This window comes from Oncorhynchus clarkii, chromosome 16 (genome assembly GCF_045791955.1).
Source record: "Oncorhynchus clarkii lewisi isolate Uvic-CL-2024 chromosome 16, UVic_Ocla_1.0, whole genome shotgun sequence".
NCBI lineage: Eukaryota > Metazoa > Chordata > Actinopteri > Salmoniformes > Salmonidae > Oncorhynchus > Oncorhynchus clarkii.
This window is the reverse complement of record NC_092162.1, coordinates 68,397,485-68,412,968: the sequence shown is the minus strand read 5'-3', so window position 1 is coordinate 68,412,968 and position 15,484 is coordinate 68,397,485. Positions and strand designations below refer to the sequence as shown.

Sequence of the window (15,484 nt, the reverse complement as noted above, 5' to 3'; positions counted from 1 at the left end):
ATGTTAAATTTGATGACAATATGATAAGCACAATATGATTTTATTCATTCATTTTATTCAACACAACCTTTCAGTCATTGCACTTACAAGCATCTATAAGAAAATATCAAAAAGCATTTGGTTAAGAAATGCATTATTCATATGAAAACACATATCCTGTCTTCAACATTCAATGTCTGTGCAGTCAACTGTTACCTCAGTGCACAAATGATTCAGCCATGTTAGACAAATGATGACAGTGGCCTACATAGAAGAAAAAACCCCACAAAAAAACATGCAAGCAACATCTAATTTTACTTGTGTAAAAATGTCACATCACATCGCATTATTCCCTTGTGTTGCCTACATATAGATATAGTATAGAGGATTGACAAACAAGTACGCTACTCTCCGATAAAATAAATTAAGACCCTTACCACATAGGCAAAAATAGTTTTATAAGTGAATTATTCTAGATTATACTGTTGCACTCAAGTGCTATTTCAGTGAATTATAGTTTCAATGGTCTATGGCAGAATATAAATGGCCTTTTCCAATATATGAACTGGGCATAGACATAGGAAATTCACAATAAAAAAGGCTAAACCTTGGCTAGTTTTTTTTATTTCTGGCCACTCATATATTTAAATAAAGTAAAATTCTGAAACCCATCACAGTCAGCCATGTCATGAATCGCTGTAATTAATTTGTTAGGTCATCATTCATAAAGCTACAGTAAATGCCATATTTCATAAGGAACCATCTAAAAACATGTTTTTCTCTGTAGGTTAGTCTGTAGGCTACTCTATACAGGTACATAGAAGTATGAGAGGATGCTATGTATCTGCCTGGATCTTTCTGACTGGCTCAAGGCTGTTGCTGGTACTGGCTCTCTGTTGCGGTGTAGAAATCCTCCAGGACACTCTGAAGATACTCAAAGGTTGGACGGTCCTCGGGCTTGTTCTTCCAGCACTCCAACATGACGTCATAGAGCTCCTGGGGACAGCTGTCGGTGCGCTGCATTCGGTAGCCTCTCTCCAGAGAGCGGATCACTTCTGGGTTCGTCATCCCTAGATGACAGAGCCAGCACAGAAGCACATCATTATAGGGCGAGACTGTGAACTTTACACTTTATTCATTTCATTCATCATTCAATGAACACACAGTACATTACAAGTGCAAGTACAGCAGAGGGCATGTTCTCATTCAGGTCCTCAGACCTGGATATGGTGTGCGTCCATAGCTGATGATCTCTGTCAGTAGGATGCCAAAGGACCAGACGTCTGATTTGATGGTGAAGGAGCCGTAGTTGATTGCCTCTGGGGCCGTCCACTTGATGGGGAACTTTGCTCCTGTTAGGGAACAACATTAGTGCTTTCTTACTGTACGTCTGCTGCCCCCTGCTGTCACTGAAAAGATATTACAGCAGCTTGTCTCAACATTGTGTTTTCTATTCAAACCATGTCACTCATTCACACTTCCCTCTGACACAATGATATCTGTCCCTCTGATACAGTATCCCACAGTTCCTTGTTCCAACTCTGACTTCCCTTGTTCTCTAATTCTAATTCCAAACCACTGTACTCTACCGTACTATTATTGGTTAACTCAGCTGTCATGTCACAGTCAGTTGAACCCCCCCTTTATGTGACACAGATACTTGTTCACCAAGGGGATACTGCTAGATGCTGATCTTACCCTCCCTGGCTGTGTACTCATTGTCCTCAATGATTCGGGCGAGGCCAAAGTCAGCGATCTTGCACACCAGAGCCTTGGACACCAGTATGTTGGCGGCTCGCAGGTCCCGGTGGATATAGTTCCTCTGCTCAATGTAGGCCATACCTTCTGCAATCTGTGGACAAAGACATGGTTGGATGTCCTCAGACAATAGGAAAGCAGGAGAATGGGTGCTTCAATTAATTCATGTCCCAAGTGCTCTCAATGATTTATTGTGAAATATATCTATTGTTTTCCCTTTAGGTTCTGCTACGGGACAATAAAATAATCAGTCATTCAAACTTAAAATAATGATAATGATAGCTATAGTAATAAAGATAAAGGACTTTCAATTTGCCAATCGTGTCATTTACGACCACTGATTACTCTGATATCAACTCAACTGGAACAATATTTCCCTTCCATACTGGGACCATCTGGGCCCATTTTAAACTTACAACTACCATCAGGCTTTTATCTTTCACCTCTCATCCTCTCCCTCTCTCTCTCTCTCTCACACTCCTTCAATCGTTCTTTATTTCTTCCCTCTCTTTCTCTTTTCTCTCTCTCACACATGTATATAGACACAAACTGACTGACGTATTCCATCCACATCGCTAAAGTTCATCTCTATAAAGCTATTGAAATTTAAAGGCAATGTTTTGGCATTCATGGAGACTGCATTCACGGTAAACACTGGATATATATGTCAGCTCCATCCCAAATGACCTTTACATTTCTATCGCAACTAGATAAGCCTTATCTGTGTACCAATCTCAGTGGAATAATTGAACATAACAAAATCTGGCATAGTAGATTTAAATCTGAGCAGACCAATCTGTCTTCCTGTTCCCTTCTCTTTTAATGATCCTCTCTCTCTCTCTCTCTTTTTGTAACTCGACTCCTCATATTCCATTTCAATATCTTTTTTATTTTTTGTTTCATTCTCACACTTCACCTCCCCTCACTACATACAGCAGATGACATAAACATGCCCATGCGTTCATAAGTTCTGCTTTTCTGTTCATAAGTTCCTCATTGCCTCTCGATATCTGTAGCAACAGGTGTACAACTGGAAATACTGTATGAGCAGGTTTCAAACTGAAATGTTCCATTGTGTTGCGTCTAATACTTTGTCAAAATAATTTCACATCACAATATTGTAGAACAGCAAAACATTGGCATGAAGAATTTGGTTTACAAACACATTCTGCCACACACACCTTCTTCTGCCAAGCTAAAGACAGGATTTGAATATTGAAATGCTGCCCACAATAGGAAAAACATGTACTCCAGAACAAAGGCATGAAACAGAAGAGTATTCAAATGAGTGGCTTGATATTGTCAGTAACTGGGTATAACAAGATCAAAGCATCCTCCCTTTTCTTTGGTTCTCTTTTCCCTTCTACCACAGTAGAAGACTGGGAGAATATAAAACCATACCATTTCGGAGAGAAAAAAATCCAGACTGACAGTTTAAGTTTGACATAACTGAATCTCACCTGCGCTGAGAAATCAATGAGTTTGGGGAGCTGAACACGGTTCCCTTCATCACTCTTCAAGAAGTCCAGCAAACTACCTAAACACACACACACACGTGCACAAACACACGCGCGCACACACACGCACGCACACACAAGCACAAACACAGAAATGCACACACACACGCACGCACACACAAGCACAAACACAGAAATGCACACACACACACAAACACAGAAATGCACACACAAACACAGAAATGCACACACACACACAAACACAGAAATGCACACACAAACAAACACAGAAATGCACACACACACACAAAAAACAGTCAGTGACAGAAATACACTGACGTGTGGTTATGTAAATGTAAACAAAATGTCAAACTGTGGTGTACTACACACACCCTTTTCCATGTACTCTGTGATGATGTAGATTGGTTCCTCTTTGGTAACCACAGCGTTCAGACGGACCAGCTTGTCGTGCTGCAGGGCCTTCATCAGGTTGGCCTCGTCCAGGAAAGCCTCCACTGACATGGTGCCAGGCTTCATGGTCTTCACTGCCACCTTGGTGTGCTTGTTGTATGTAGCTACAGCAAAATACACAAAGTCAAACCACATGACCTATGTTACCTCAGTTCAATGCTCCACAAAGCAAGAATGTTTTCAGACTACATATACAACTCCTGAGTGGCACAGTGGTCTAAGGCACTGCATCTCTGTGCAAGAGGTGTCACTACAGTCCCTGGTTTGAATCCAGGCTGTATCACATCTGGCTGTGATTGGGAGTCCCAAAGGGCGGCGCACAATTGGCCCAGCGTTGTCCCAGTTAGGCCGTCATTGTAAATAAGAATTTGTTCTTAACTGACTTGCATAGTTAAATAAAGGTTTTTTAAAAAAAAAACATAAAAACTCATACTGATCTCCCAGTATTAGTCCAAACATAACCTTCTCAGAATGACAGAATAGAAGCTTTAAATGACATGGAGCTCACCCATCCAGACTTCTCCGAACTGGCCAGCCCCGAGCCTCCTGTCCAGTTTGAGGGACTCCCGAGGAATCTCCCAGGCATCCTTCTCCCAGGGCTTCTGGGGCTTGGGACTGAGACAGGGGCTGGTCAAGGCCTGGCACAGACCATCTCCCAGCTCTGTGGTAATAACAAACACATCCAGTATGACATCCACACACAAAGGACATACAGGACATGAAATACATTCAGTATTATTGAACTGTACATAACACACATGAATAAACCCATAGGAAGTCAGTACTGCTGGAGGCCAAATACACAATGTGTCCATATTCAGAACAGGCAGCCAGCAGAGGGGGCTGTTATCTCCAACATCCACTATCAACTTTAGTAGCAGTTGACACTAGTGCCTTCAAATTCAAGTCTGGACCTCAGAGCAGGTTTCACTCTTCTGCCTCTAATCGGAGACTGATTTAGACCTGGGACACCAGGTGCAAGTAATGATTAATGTAGAGCAGAAAACTAGCAGTACTCCGGACCTCGTAGGGCAGTGTTTATTCATCCGGGTCCTGGGGACCTCAAGGGGTGAACCTTTTGGAACTTTTCCCTAGCATTACACGCCCGATTCAAATAATCAAAAGCTTGATGATTTGTTGATTATTTGAATCAGCTGTGTAGTGCTAGGGCAAAAACTAAAATGTGCACACCTTGGGGTCCCCAGGACCCGGATTGGGAAACACTGTCTTAGGTTAATAAGATTGAAATAGCCCTTCTCTAGTGTGTTGTGGAAGGCCGTGACACTCACTCTTATAGTGGCTGACCAGTTCCTGCAGAGTGGTGAAGGTGATGCGTGGGGAGATGTAGAAGCCACCGTTGTCCAGCGTACGGATCTTGTAATGCTTGACTGTGTCTCCTGATTGGGAATCACTGTCCCTCACGGATAGGGAGTAACTACCTATAGCAGGAAGGAGACATGGCTTGCTAAAGTCTAAAAGGGCGCTTGTATAATGTACATGTATAAGAGCTTTTGAACTTGCTCACCCTTGGTGGTCTCACTGTCACGGATCATAAACGATCCCATTTTGTTTCCTGAGGCCAGCAGTTGCCTCTCTGCATCTTTCCTGCTCACTCCTTTAAAGAACCACCTGAAGGCGGGGAAAGTCATATCAGACTGATTCCTTTGAGCAGCACTACTCACAAACTACTCACACACTACTCACACACTACTCACACACTACTCACACACTACTCACACACTACTCACAAACTACTCACACACTACAATGGAGAACTTTTTAAGTGCCCCCTACCGATTGTGTTTTTATTGTTTGTTTATTTGCGTTGTTTGTAACTCATTTTTTCCGACTTATTTTGTACATAATGTTGCCGTTACCATCTCTTATGACTGAAAATAACTTCTGGATATCAGGACCGTGGTAACTCTCCACGGACTAGCAGAATCCATTTTTTCCTTTAACGAGTCTGACGAGGCCGACCCGAACGATATACTGCTTTTTCAGGAACAGGCCCAGATCCCCGTGATTTGTGTGAAGAGGAGGTGGAGAAAAAGGGTCCAGAGGGCGGGCTGCCTTCTGAGAATTAGTAGGCGATCGAATAAACCCCCACTTCCTTCCATTCTGCTAGCAAACGTGCAATCTTTGGACAATAAAATAGATGACCTACACGGTAGATTAAACTACCAACGGGACATTCAAAACTGTAACATCTTATGCTTCACGGAGTCGTGGCTGAACGACGACACTATCAACATACAACTGGCTGGTTATACGCTACACCGACAGGATAGAACAGCGGCGTCTGGTAAGACAAGGAGCAGCGGACTCTGTCTTTTTGTAAATAACAGCTGGTGCACGATATCTAAGGAAATCTTGAGCTATTGCTCGCCTGAGGTAGAGTATCTCATGATAAGCTGTAGACCACACCATCTACCTAGAGAGTTTTCATATGTATTTTTAGCTCTTTTACGTGGCAGTCAGAGGCACTAAGACAGCGTTGAATGAACTGTATTCTGCCAAAAACAAACAAGAAAACGCTCACCGAGAGGCGGCGCTCCTAGTAGCCAGGGACTTTAATGCAGGGAAACTTAAATCTGTTTTACCAAATTTCTATCAGCATGTTAAATGTGAAACCAGCGGGGAAAAAACTCTAGACCACCTTTGCTCCTCACACAGAGACGCTTACAAAGCTCTCCCTCGCCCTCCATTTGGCAAATCTGACCATAATTCTATCCTCCCAATTCCTGCTTACAAGCAAAAATTAAAGCAGGAAGCACCAGTGACTCGCTCAATACGAAAGTAGTCAGATGAACCAGATGCTAAGCTACAGGACTGTTTTGCTAGCACAGGAATATGTTCCAGGATTCCTCTGATGGCATTGAGGAGTACACCACATTAGTCATTGGTTTCATCAATAAGTGCATTGTTGACGTCGTCTCCACAGTGACCGTACGTACATACCCCAACCAGAAGCCATGGATAACATGAAACATCCACACTAAAGGAGCGGCACTCTAACCCGGAAGCTTATAAGAAATCCCGCTATGCCCTCGGACAAACCATCAAACAGGCAAAGCGTCAATACAGGACTAAGATCATATCGTAATACACCGGCTCTGACGCTCGTCGGATCTGGCAGGGCTTGTAAACCCTTACAGACTACAAAGGGAAGCACCGCCGAGAGCTGCCCAGTGACACAAGCCTACCAGATGAGCTAAACTACTTCTGGCTCGCTTCGAGGCAAATAACACTGAAACATGCATGAGAGCACCAGCTGTTCTGGAAGAATGCATGATCAAGCTATCCGCAGTCGATGTGAATAAGACCTTTAAACAGGTCAACATTCACAAGGCCGCAGGGCCAGATGGATAACCAGGATGTGTACTGCGAGCATTCGCTGACCAACTGGCAAGTGTCTTCACTGACATTTTCAACCTCTCCCAGTCTGAGTCTGTAATACCAACACTTTTTAAGCAGACCACCATAATGCCTGTGCCCATGAACTCTAAGGTAACGTGCCTAAATGACTACCGACCCGTAGCACTCACATCTGTAGCCATGAAATGCTTCGAAAGGCTGGTCATGGCTCACATCAACACCATTAACCCACAAATGGCCCACACATCCACAGATGATGAAATCTCTATTGCACTCTATTGCATGCCCTTTCCCACCTGGACAAAAGGAACACCTATGTGAGAATGTTATTCATTGACTACAGCTCAGAGTTCAACACAATAGTGCCCTCAAAGCTCATCACTAAGCTAAGGACCCTGGGACTAAACACCTCCCTGTGCAACTGGATCCTGGACTTCCTGACGTGCCGCCCCCAGTTGGTAAGGGTAGGTAACAACACATCCGCCACATTGATCCTCAACACAGGGGCTCCTCAGGGGTGTGTGCTCAGTCCCCCCCTGAACTCCCTGTTCACTCATGACTGCACAGCCAGGCACGACTCCAACACCATCATTAAGTTTGCAGATGAGACAACAGTGGTAGGCCTGATCACCGGCAACGATGAGACAGCCTATAGGGAGGAGGTCAGAGACCTGGTCGTGTGGTGCTAGGACAACAACCTCTCCCTCAACTGGTGCCAGGACAACAACCTCTCCCTCCTACAGGAAAAAGAGGACCAAGCACGTCCCCATTCTCATCGATGGGGCTGCAGTGGAGCAGGTTGAGAGCTTCAAGTTCCTTGGTGTCCACATCACCAACAAATTAACATGGTCCAAGCACACCAAGACAGTTGTGAAGAGGGCACGACAAAACCTATTCCCCCTCAGGAGAATAGGTTTTTGCATGGGTCCTCAGATCCTCAAAAGGTTCTACAGCTGCACCATCCTGACTGGTTGCATCACTGCCTGGTATGGCAACTGCTCGGCCTCTGACTGCAAGGCGCTACAGAGGGTAGTGCGACCGGCCCAGTACATCACTGGGGCCAAGCTTCCTGCCTTCCAGGACCTCTATACCAGGCGGTGTCAGAGGAAGGCCCTAAAAATTGTCAAAGACTCCAGCCACCCCAGTCATAGACTGTTCTCTCTGCTACCGCACGGCAAGCAGTACGGGAGCGCCGTCTAGGTCCAAGAGGCTTCTAAAACAGCTTCTACCCCCAAGCCATAAGACTCCTGAACACCTTGTCAAATGGCTACCCAGACTATTTGCGTGACCTCCCCCCCACTCCTCTTTTACACCGCTACTACTCTCTTTTGTTATCATCATCTGCATAGTCACTTTAATAACTCTACCTACATGTACATATCACCTCAACTAACCGGTGCCCCCGCACATTGACTCTGTAAATAGTCTTGCTATTTTTATTTTACTGCTGCTCTTTAATTACTTTTATATCTTTTTCTTATCCGTATTTTTTTTAAAAACTGCATTGTTGGTTAAGTGCTTGTTTGTAAGTAAGCATTTCACTGTAAGGTCTACACCTGCTGTATTCGGCGCATTGTGAAGTTTGATTTAATTTGCTTGATTTTAACATACTTACTCTTCGGTTTCAAGGCTGTCTATGGCTACATAGTTACTGGGGATGAAGCCTTCCTGGCCTGTGCTGATTGACTGGGCTCTCCACCATTCTCCAGACCTACAGAAAGAGAGAGAGATAGAGGGAGAGACAGACAGACAGACAGACAGACAGACAGACAGACAGACAGACAGACAGATTGTGACAGGTGGGGGAATATGTATTATATGTATTGTATACAGTGCTCTGTATGGGGTATGAATGCATCATGTTTATGTATAATTGTCAGAGACACTCACTCCTGTAAGATTTTAAGCTTGTCTCCCTTCTTGAAGCCCAGGTCTCCATCATTTATACCCTCATAGTCATACAGTGCGATAGCAATGCTCTCAGGACCTGGAGGGGGAGGGGCAGAGAATGTAAGCGTGTGTGTTTGTGTGTGTGTGTGTGTGTGTATAAAAATACAAATAAATTAAATGCATGCACACATATGACAAAGAGAGACTTTGTGTTTGTGGGTGCCATCAAGTGCAATTTGGCAATTCCTGTCTGGCTGCTTTACTGGTATAGCTGTGGAGAGATCATCTGCTGTCTCGTGTGGTGAAACTCTGAGTGTGGTGAAACTCTGAGTGGGGGCTATCTCAAACTACACGCTCTCCCCCTCTTTCACTTTCATCCTCAGCCATAAGTCTAGAACTACACGACAACAAACAGCTTGCCGGTTCACGCTGACAGTATGTCGTGTCACTGCTGACAGTATGTCGTGTCACTGCTGACAGTATGTCGTGTCACTGCTGACAGTATGTCGTGTCACTGCTGACAGTATGTCGTGTCACTGCTGACAGTATGTCGTGTCACTGCTGACAGTATGTCGTGTTACTGCTGACAGTATGTTGTGTCACTGCTGGACATACAGTGTGATAAGCTGAGCACTGTGATAGTTCCTACATCACAAATTCAAGCAAGCAACTGTCACATCTCTGTGTCGTACTCACCGTCAGAGGGGACTGTAGGGCCAGTGGAGATGGTTCTATTCTGTGAAAGACAGAAAGAGATTGAAGTCGAGGAAATAGGAAATGTAGTTAGGAGAAAGTGAACAAAAGGGAGAAGATAATGACGGGTCAAATGGCAGATGACGTAAAAGTGAGATAAACAGACAGAAAACAGAAAGAGACACCCCCCCCCCCCCTCTGAAAATATTTTAATAATATTTTTAAACAACATCCTTGCCTTTGTTGCACTAACGCTCACTCTTGTCTTTTCTCACAAGCACCGACTTTGCTGAGAGTTGCTTTATTGAGGAAAACATTTCCTTACTATGACCTGTGATATGTGATTGTCCTCACCTAGCTATGGACACATTAACCAGTAAGTCGCTCTGGATCAGAGGGACTCTGCAAATGACTAAAATGTACATGCAAATTCAATGTCTGTTCAAACAATGATCACAAAATGAATTTCTGCATTCATTGGATGTTACTTCCCCTTCCTCATTCAGAATTTCAGCGCTTACAGTCGCTTTACTGTAAACACACAGGAAGTATTGACCACCCTAGACACTCAGGGAAACCGACTTACAGATCAGTCACTTACTGTGCATTTGGCAACAGAGGAGAGTCTAGCAGTTATGCAAAAGCAACAACTAGTTAGAACATGAGTTATATGGGTAATGCACCTCACATATCAATACTCTGTGCATAGTCATATTGTAGGGAGGCTAACACGTTACTTTTCACTATGTTGTCTCAGTGACAATGATAAATATAACTCATTAGAATTTCCCTTTTCAATGACCATGTCCCCTACTGATCTTTCATCGATTTCTCATCACCATCCTTATCGTCATCGTCACCATCCCCATCATCACCACCATCATCACCATCATCATCATCACCATCATCACGCCCAGGTTTTCACTCACAGCCTTGGTCCCAGTGGTGGGGTCTTTGACATAGTGGGCTGGCTGAGTCCGGCTCAGAGTGTCATCATTCACTCCTTTGCTGCTGGGATCCTGCTGCTCCTTGGACCCCACGCAGCCCATGGTGGAAGAACCTAACAATTTGTTGTTTCAGAAAATATCAGTCAGAATACAATGTCATTTACTGTACGCTACTGTTTGAGTTTACTTTCATTACATCCTGTTTCCCACACAAGTCTACATGTTACACAGCTTTTTGGAAGCAAAACAATTCTAGAAGTCTTCCGAATCACCAGAGCGACACCAAACTAGCAACACCCAGCCACGCCTTTGGGACACCAGAGGTGGCATGAAGAACTCTTTGTTTTTCAAATAAAACTGTAACTTAGTAGCGTTGTAGGTGGAGTCATAGGATCTGTAGGTGGAGTCATAGGATCTGTGGGTGGAGTCAATATGGTCTGTGTAAAATATTTTAAAAAGGGACATTAGAGAGAGGGGGAATTCTTCTGATTGAACAGAGCTTTGTCTGTGTGAGAGATACAGGACTGTCATTTTCTGGTTCATCTGTGTTAACATAAACAGAGGAACTGGAGTATTCAACGGGTGAGAGTAGGAGAGAGCGGCAGAGAGATTGAGAGCTAGAGAGACCTTTAAGTTACAGTGGAAATAGACCTTCACCACAGCGAGTGTAACCGGTGAGAAAAGGCTAGCTACTATAGTTAGTGGTGGGCGCTAGTAGCGTTTCAATCCGTGATGTCAATCACTCTAAGACCTTGAAGTAGCTTGAGGCTTTCGTGGAGCGATAGGTAGCGATGCTAAGTGGGAGGCAGTTATTGATGTGTTTAGGGGGTTGCTGGTTCAATCCCAGGTTTGGGCAAGGAAGAGGGATGGAAACAACACTGTGATATTAGCATGTATGTTGTTGACACCTTATAGGATAAATCTGGCATGAATTACTTCACTGTGACTAAGGCAAACTACTAACACAAACATTCATAGAACACTTCCAAAATTCTACTTTTAAAACTGATGAGAGAAGGAAGTGATGTTTATCAGAGAGAGAGAGAGAGCGAGAGCGAGAGAGCGAGAGCGAGAGCGAGAGCGAGAGAGAGAGAGAGAGCGAGAGAGAGAGCGAGAGAGAGAGAGAGAGAGCGAGAGAGAGAGAGAGCGAGAGAGAGAGAGTGAGAGAGAGAGAGAGAAAGCATCTGAGAGCTATTACTGTAACCTAACAGAAGAAAATGTGGCTGAAGTCATCATAGAGGTTATTTTCTCGTAGAGAGCTGATCTACGATCACATCTCCCCATGTCCATATATTCATATTCTTTATGATTTTATTTATTTTATTTATTTTATTTTACCTTTATTTAACCAGGTAGGCAAGTTGAGAACAAGTTCTCATTTACAATTGCGACCTGGCCAAGATAAAGATCTAGGATCATGTCTCCCCGTGTCCATATAATCATATTCATTATGATCTAAAAGGGAAAACTGACCCTAGATCAGTACTCTGAGACACTTTGTGAATATGGGCTCTGAACACATTTTACTGCACTCAGTATTTTAGGATGTGGAGGATTGCTGCTGGATGACAGCCATATATCTCATGACATAGTCATGGAGAATGTTTCTCTTTAAACAGTTACGCAAAGCTTCCAATTGGCTAATTAATCCGCCTCTCCTCTCCCTTGGTAACTATTCCTCAGGGTGTTGGCTGTAAACGAGCACGTGTTCTTTGTCAACTTAACTGGTCAAATACACATGGCTGTATCTATCTGCATTCAACCACTTGATCAAAAATAATGGTGTAAATATTCACTTCCCTTTTCCATTTAAATGGTGTTCCTCTTCGCTTGATCTGTTAGCTTTTACAGGGAGGATAAGTTCAAGTTTAACTTCCAGCAAACCTGTTTATGATTACATAGTTTTCATTTCCACAGTTCATAGGCAGATAATGCAAATCCCCCAAAAACTGATTCGTGAAGATGCTGGAGACAAAGTGAAAACTGATTTCCTATTCTCAAAAATGTTTCACTTACATAGTACACTCAAACACCACCACCACAAAAAAATTAAAAATTAAAATAAAACACAGAATGTGTATGGTTATTGTGAATGGAAAAGGTTCAGATTATCCTTATGCCAATGTTCCCAAATTACAGGTAGCCTATAGGAAGCCACACCCCTGAATCTCAGGAGAAGACATTTCTTCTTGAGTGTCAGCCCGCCCAGTAGTCCAAGGATTCTCATCCGTTTACAAACCTCCTCAGACTCATATCGATCAATTCGTCCTCCATGAATCTAATAAAGCCATGACACACATGGCATGCACTTCATGTACAGAGGAAGTTAACTGGAGGTGAAGCCCAGACCGTACAAGCTTATCCTTGTCCTCTCCATCCATCTCTCCTGCAGTCTCTTGAACAAATCAGCCCCTAATAGCACCTCCAACCATCCTCCTCAGGTCTCTGGGAGTGTCTGTCTGTTTGCCTGTCTGTCTCCAACACACCATATTGCCCACGGATGTAAATCTAGTGAGCTGTGGATGCCCTGCATCATGTGTGCCTCTGGCCCTAACTGCTATCATGGCATCTGACGCAGGGCAGGCGGCAGGCGTTTGAAACTGGGACAGGACACCATGTGAAAAGGAAAAACTGCACTGCTAAACCTCCCCTGCTCACCTCGCACGCACACACACTGCAATGCCATGTCCCCAAGCACCATACACACAGGACACTTTGCATTGGGAGGATTTGTCTCTGCAATTAGGAGAGTGGCAGTATGGCACGAGGTTCTCTGATAGGCTTCTCCAACATTAAGTATTGACTTCCTGTTTCCTGAAGTAGAAACTAGAGACACACTTGACCTGATGAAACACTGATAGAACTATAGGAACTATTGTCAGCGTAAATGTGAGGAAATGTGAGGCTTTCCAGCACAAGTTGATGCAATCATAATGTGCTATAAAGCAAATTGGGTCTTAAATATAGAGTAGATTGACTCATCAGATATCCATGCAAGATTAGCATTGATAAAAAAATAGTAGTAATCAATTATTATGGTGTTTACTTAGTTTTAAAAAAAAATGCACCATTACTACACTCTTAGAAAATAATATCCTTAAGGGGTTCTTCCGCTGTTCCCATAGGAGAACCCTTTGAGGAACCCCTTTTGGTTCCAAGTAAAACCGTTTTGTTTCCAGGTAGAAACTTTTTTGAGTTCCATGTAGAACCCTTTACACAAAGGGTTCTACATGGAAACAAAAAGAGTTCTACCTGGAACCAAAAAGAGTTCTACCTGGAACCAAAAAGAGTTCTACCTGGAACCAAAAAGAGTTCTACCTGGAACCAAAAAGAGTTCTACCTGGAACCAAAAAGGGTTCTCCTATGGGAACAGCCGAATAACCCTTTTCAAACCCATTTTTTCTAAGATTGTGTTTTCCCTCAATAAATAGATTTACAAGCCATGAATAGGTGTTGCACCTGTGAATATACAATGTGAATATCGTATTCGGTGTTGAGTCCGTAGGATAAGCAATAACTTTTGGTTCCTCTTTACATTAGCCTAGGCAAAAAGAAGCCTAGGCTCAGCAAAATGGAAAAGAAATAGGCTACGTCTCAACATTTCTGAGCTAAAATGGACAGAGAGTAAAGACTTATGTATATATATATATTTTTTTTAAACAGTTAAAATACATTTCACCTTTACCACCATTTATGTGAACATCATAATTCTGTAGTTTCTCAACTATCATCAGTGTAGGAATTACATACATAAACCAATAGCAAACACCGTAATATAGTCTACATAATAACACGGTCATAAATCCCTTTAATGCGCAATTTTCATAATACCACTGAATGACCCAGATGGGAACCGTTTAAGAAAACATCCATCCATCTGTTCGTCGTCTTATTTAAGAAATGCATATTGTCTATGAATATCAGTGAGTAGGTTATACATGTTCACCTTCGTGGTCTAGAAGAAAAAAATGAGAGGGAATTACCTCGTTCCAACCAGCTGTATAATCCTTGGCCGCTATATGGCCAAATGGTCTTCTAACCTTGAATTACTTGTATTCTTTAGAAAGCACTTATTTGTATTTAATTTTATGTCCGCTCCTCCATCCCGACTCGTGATAACAATTCCGACAGAAAGTCCTGTTTTAGTTGTATACGAGGAAGTTAGTGCGTCGGCTCGCATCTAACTGTAGATGAGGAACTTCCTCTCTGACTCTTGGCACTGGCACTGTCACATCAATGAAGACACGGATATCTTTGAGGGCAGTTTTTTTTTTTTTTTTTTTACTCTTCCGGAAAGTAGCGGAGTAAGTAAGCCTAGAGATGGTCTGAATATGCACAGTTAAAAATACAAATACACGCTATCTTTCTTGAAAATAAATTAAATTTAAAATATACGGTAGCCTATAGCTTATCTCTGTCTATGAAACTATTTATGTGCTTTGAATTGTAAAAGTTGTCTTGATTATTAAAGTGACTCATACATTTCTGCAGCTTGTTTTGGTACACGCTGTAAGAAAGTGGACATAACTGCTGTATCAATTCTCAATAACCTTAATCTTTGTAAACAAAAAAAATGGGATATATATGCTGAAATGTGATCCCGAATGACATGTGGACAGCGTTTTATTAGCCTTTAGCCCTAACAGCATGCTTAACTGGAGTGTCACAGACAACATCCCACAGTCATTGAGGGCATGGATGGAGCAGGGTGGTGTGGGCCCATCGGGCTAGGTCAGGATATTAAAAAAAAAAATCCTCAGGCTCTTGAACTAATCCTTAATCAAATGTCAGGATTAAAGACCAATGTCCTCTGATCCACAGCTTGATAAAGAGAGGGAAAGGGAGGGTCTTAGATGGGACAAGGCTCTGGGCCTCAGAAATGTACGAGTGAATGCTCATACTCATCTGATC

At 43.0% G+C, this 15,484-nt stretch overlaps 1 protein-coding gene across 1 annotated transcript; it reads right to left on the bottom strand.

Annotated features, from left to right (window-relative positions):
* Positions 1 to 38: 38 nt before the first annotated feature.
* LOC139368965 (tyrosine-protein kinase HCK-like) lies at positions 39 to 14,805 on the bottom strand. Its single transcript, XM_071108497.1, has 13 exons — positions 14,557 to 14,805; positions 10,556 to 10,686; positions 9,630 to 9,669; positions 8,934 to 9,030; positions 8,659 to 8,754; positions 5,191 to 5,294; positions 4,955 to 5,104; positions 4,174 to 4,326; positions 3,587 to 3,769; positions 3,198 to 3,274; positions 1,678 to 1,831; positions 1,200 to 1,331; positions 39 to 1,049 (listed from the first exon to the last, which is right to left on the bottom strand). The coding sequence occupies exons 2-13, from the start codon at positions 10,673 to 10,675 to the stop codon at positions 847 to 849; spliced, it is 1,509 nt and encodes a 502-aa protein (XP_070964598.1). The 5' UTR covers positions 10,676 to 10,686; positions 14,557 to 14,805; the 3' UTR covers positions 39 to 846.
* Positions 14,806 to 15,484: the final 679 nt, after the last annotated feature.

Bases quoted from the DNA above. Each gene is read 5' to 3' on its own strand.
- LOC139368965 (XM_071108497.1), bottom strand. From the start codon at position 10,675: ATGGGCTGCGTGGGGTCCAAGGAGCAGCAGGATCCCAGCAGCAAAGGA. The intron at 9,670-10,555 runs GTGAGTGAAAAC...TGTCTTTCACAG, and splicing joins CCACCACTGGGACCAAGGCT to AATAGAACCATCTCCACTGG. The intron at 8,755-8,933 runs GTGAGTGTCTCT...CTCTTTCTGTAG, and splicing joins AAGCTTAAAATCTTACAGGA to GTCTGGAGAATGGTGGAGAG.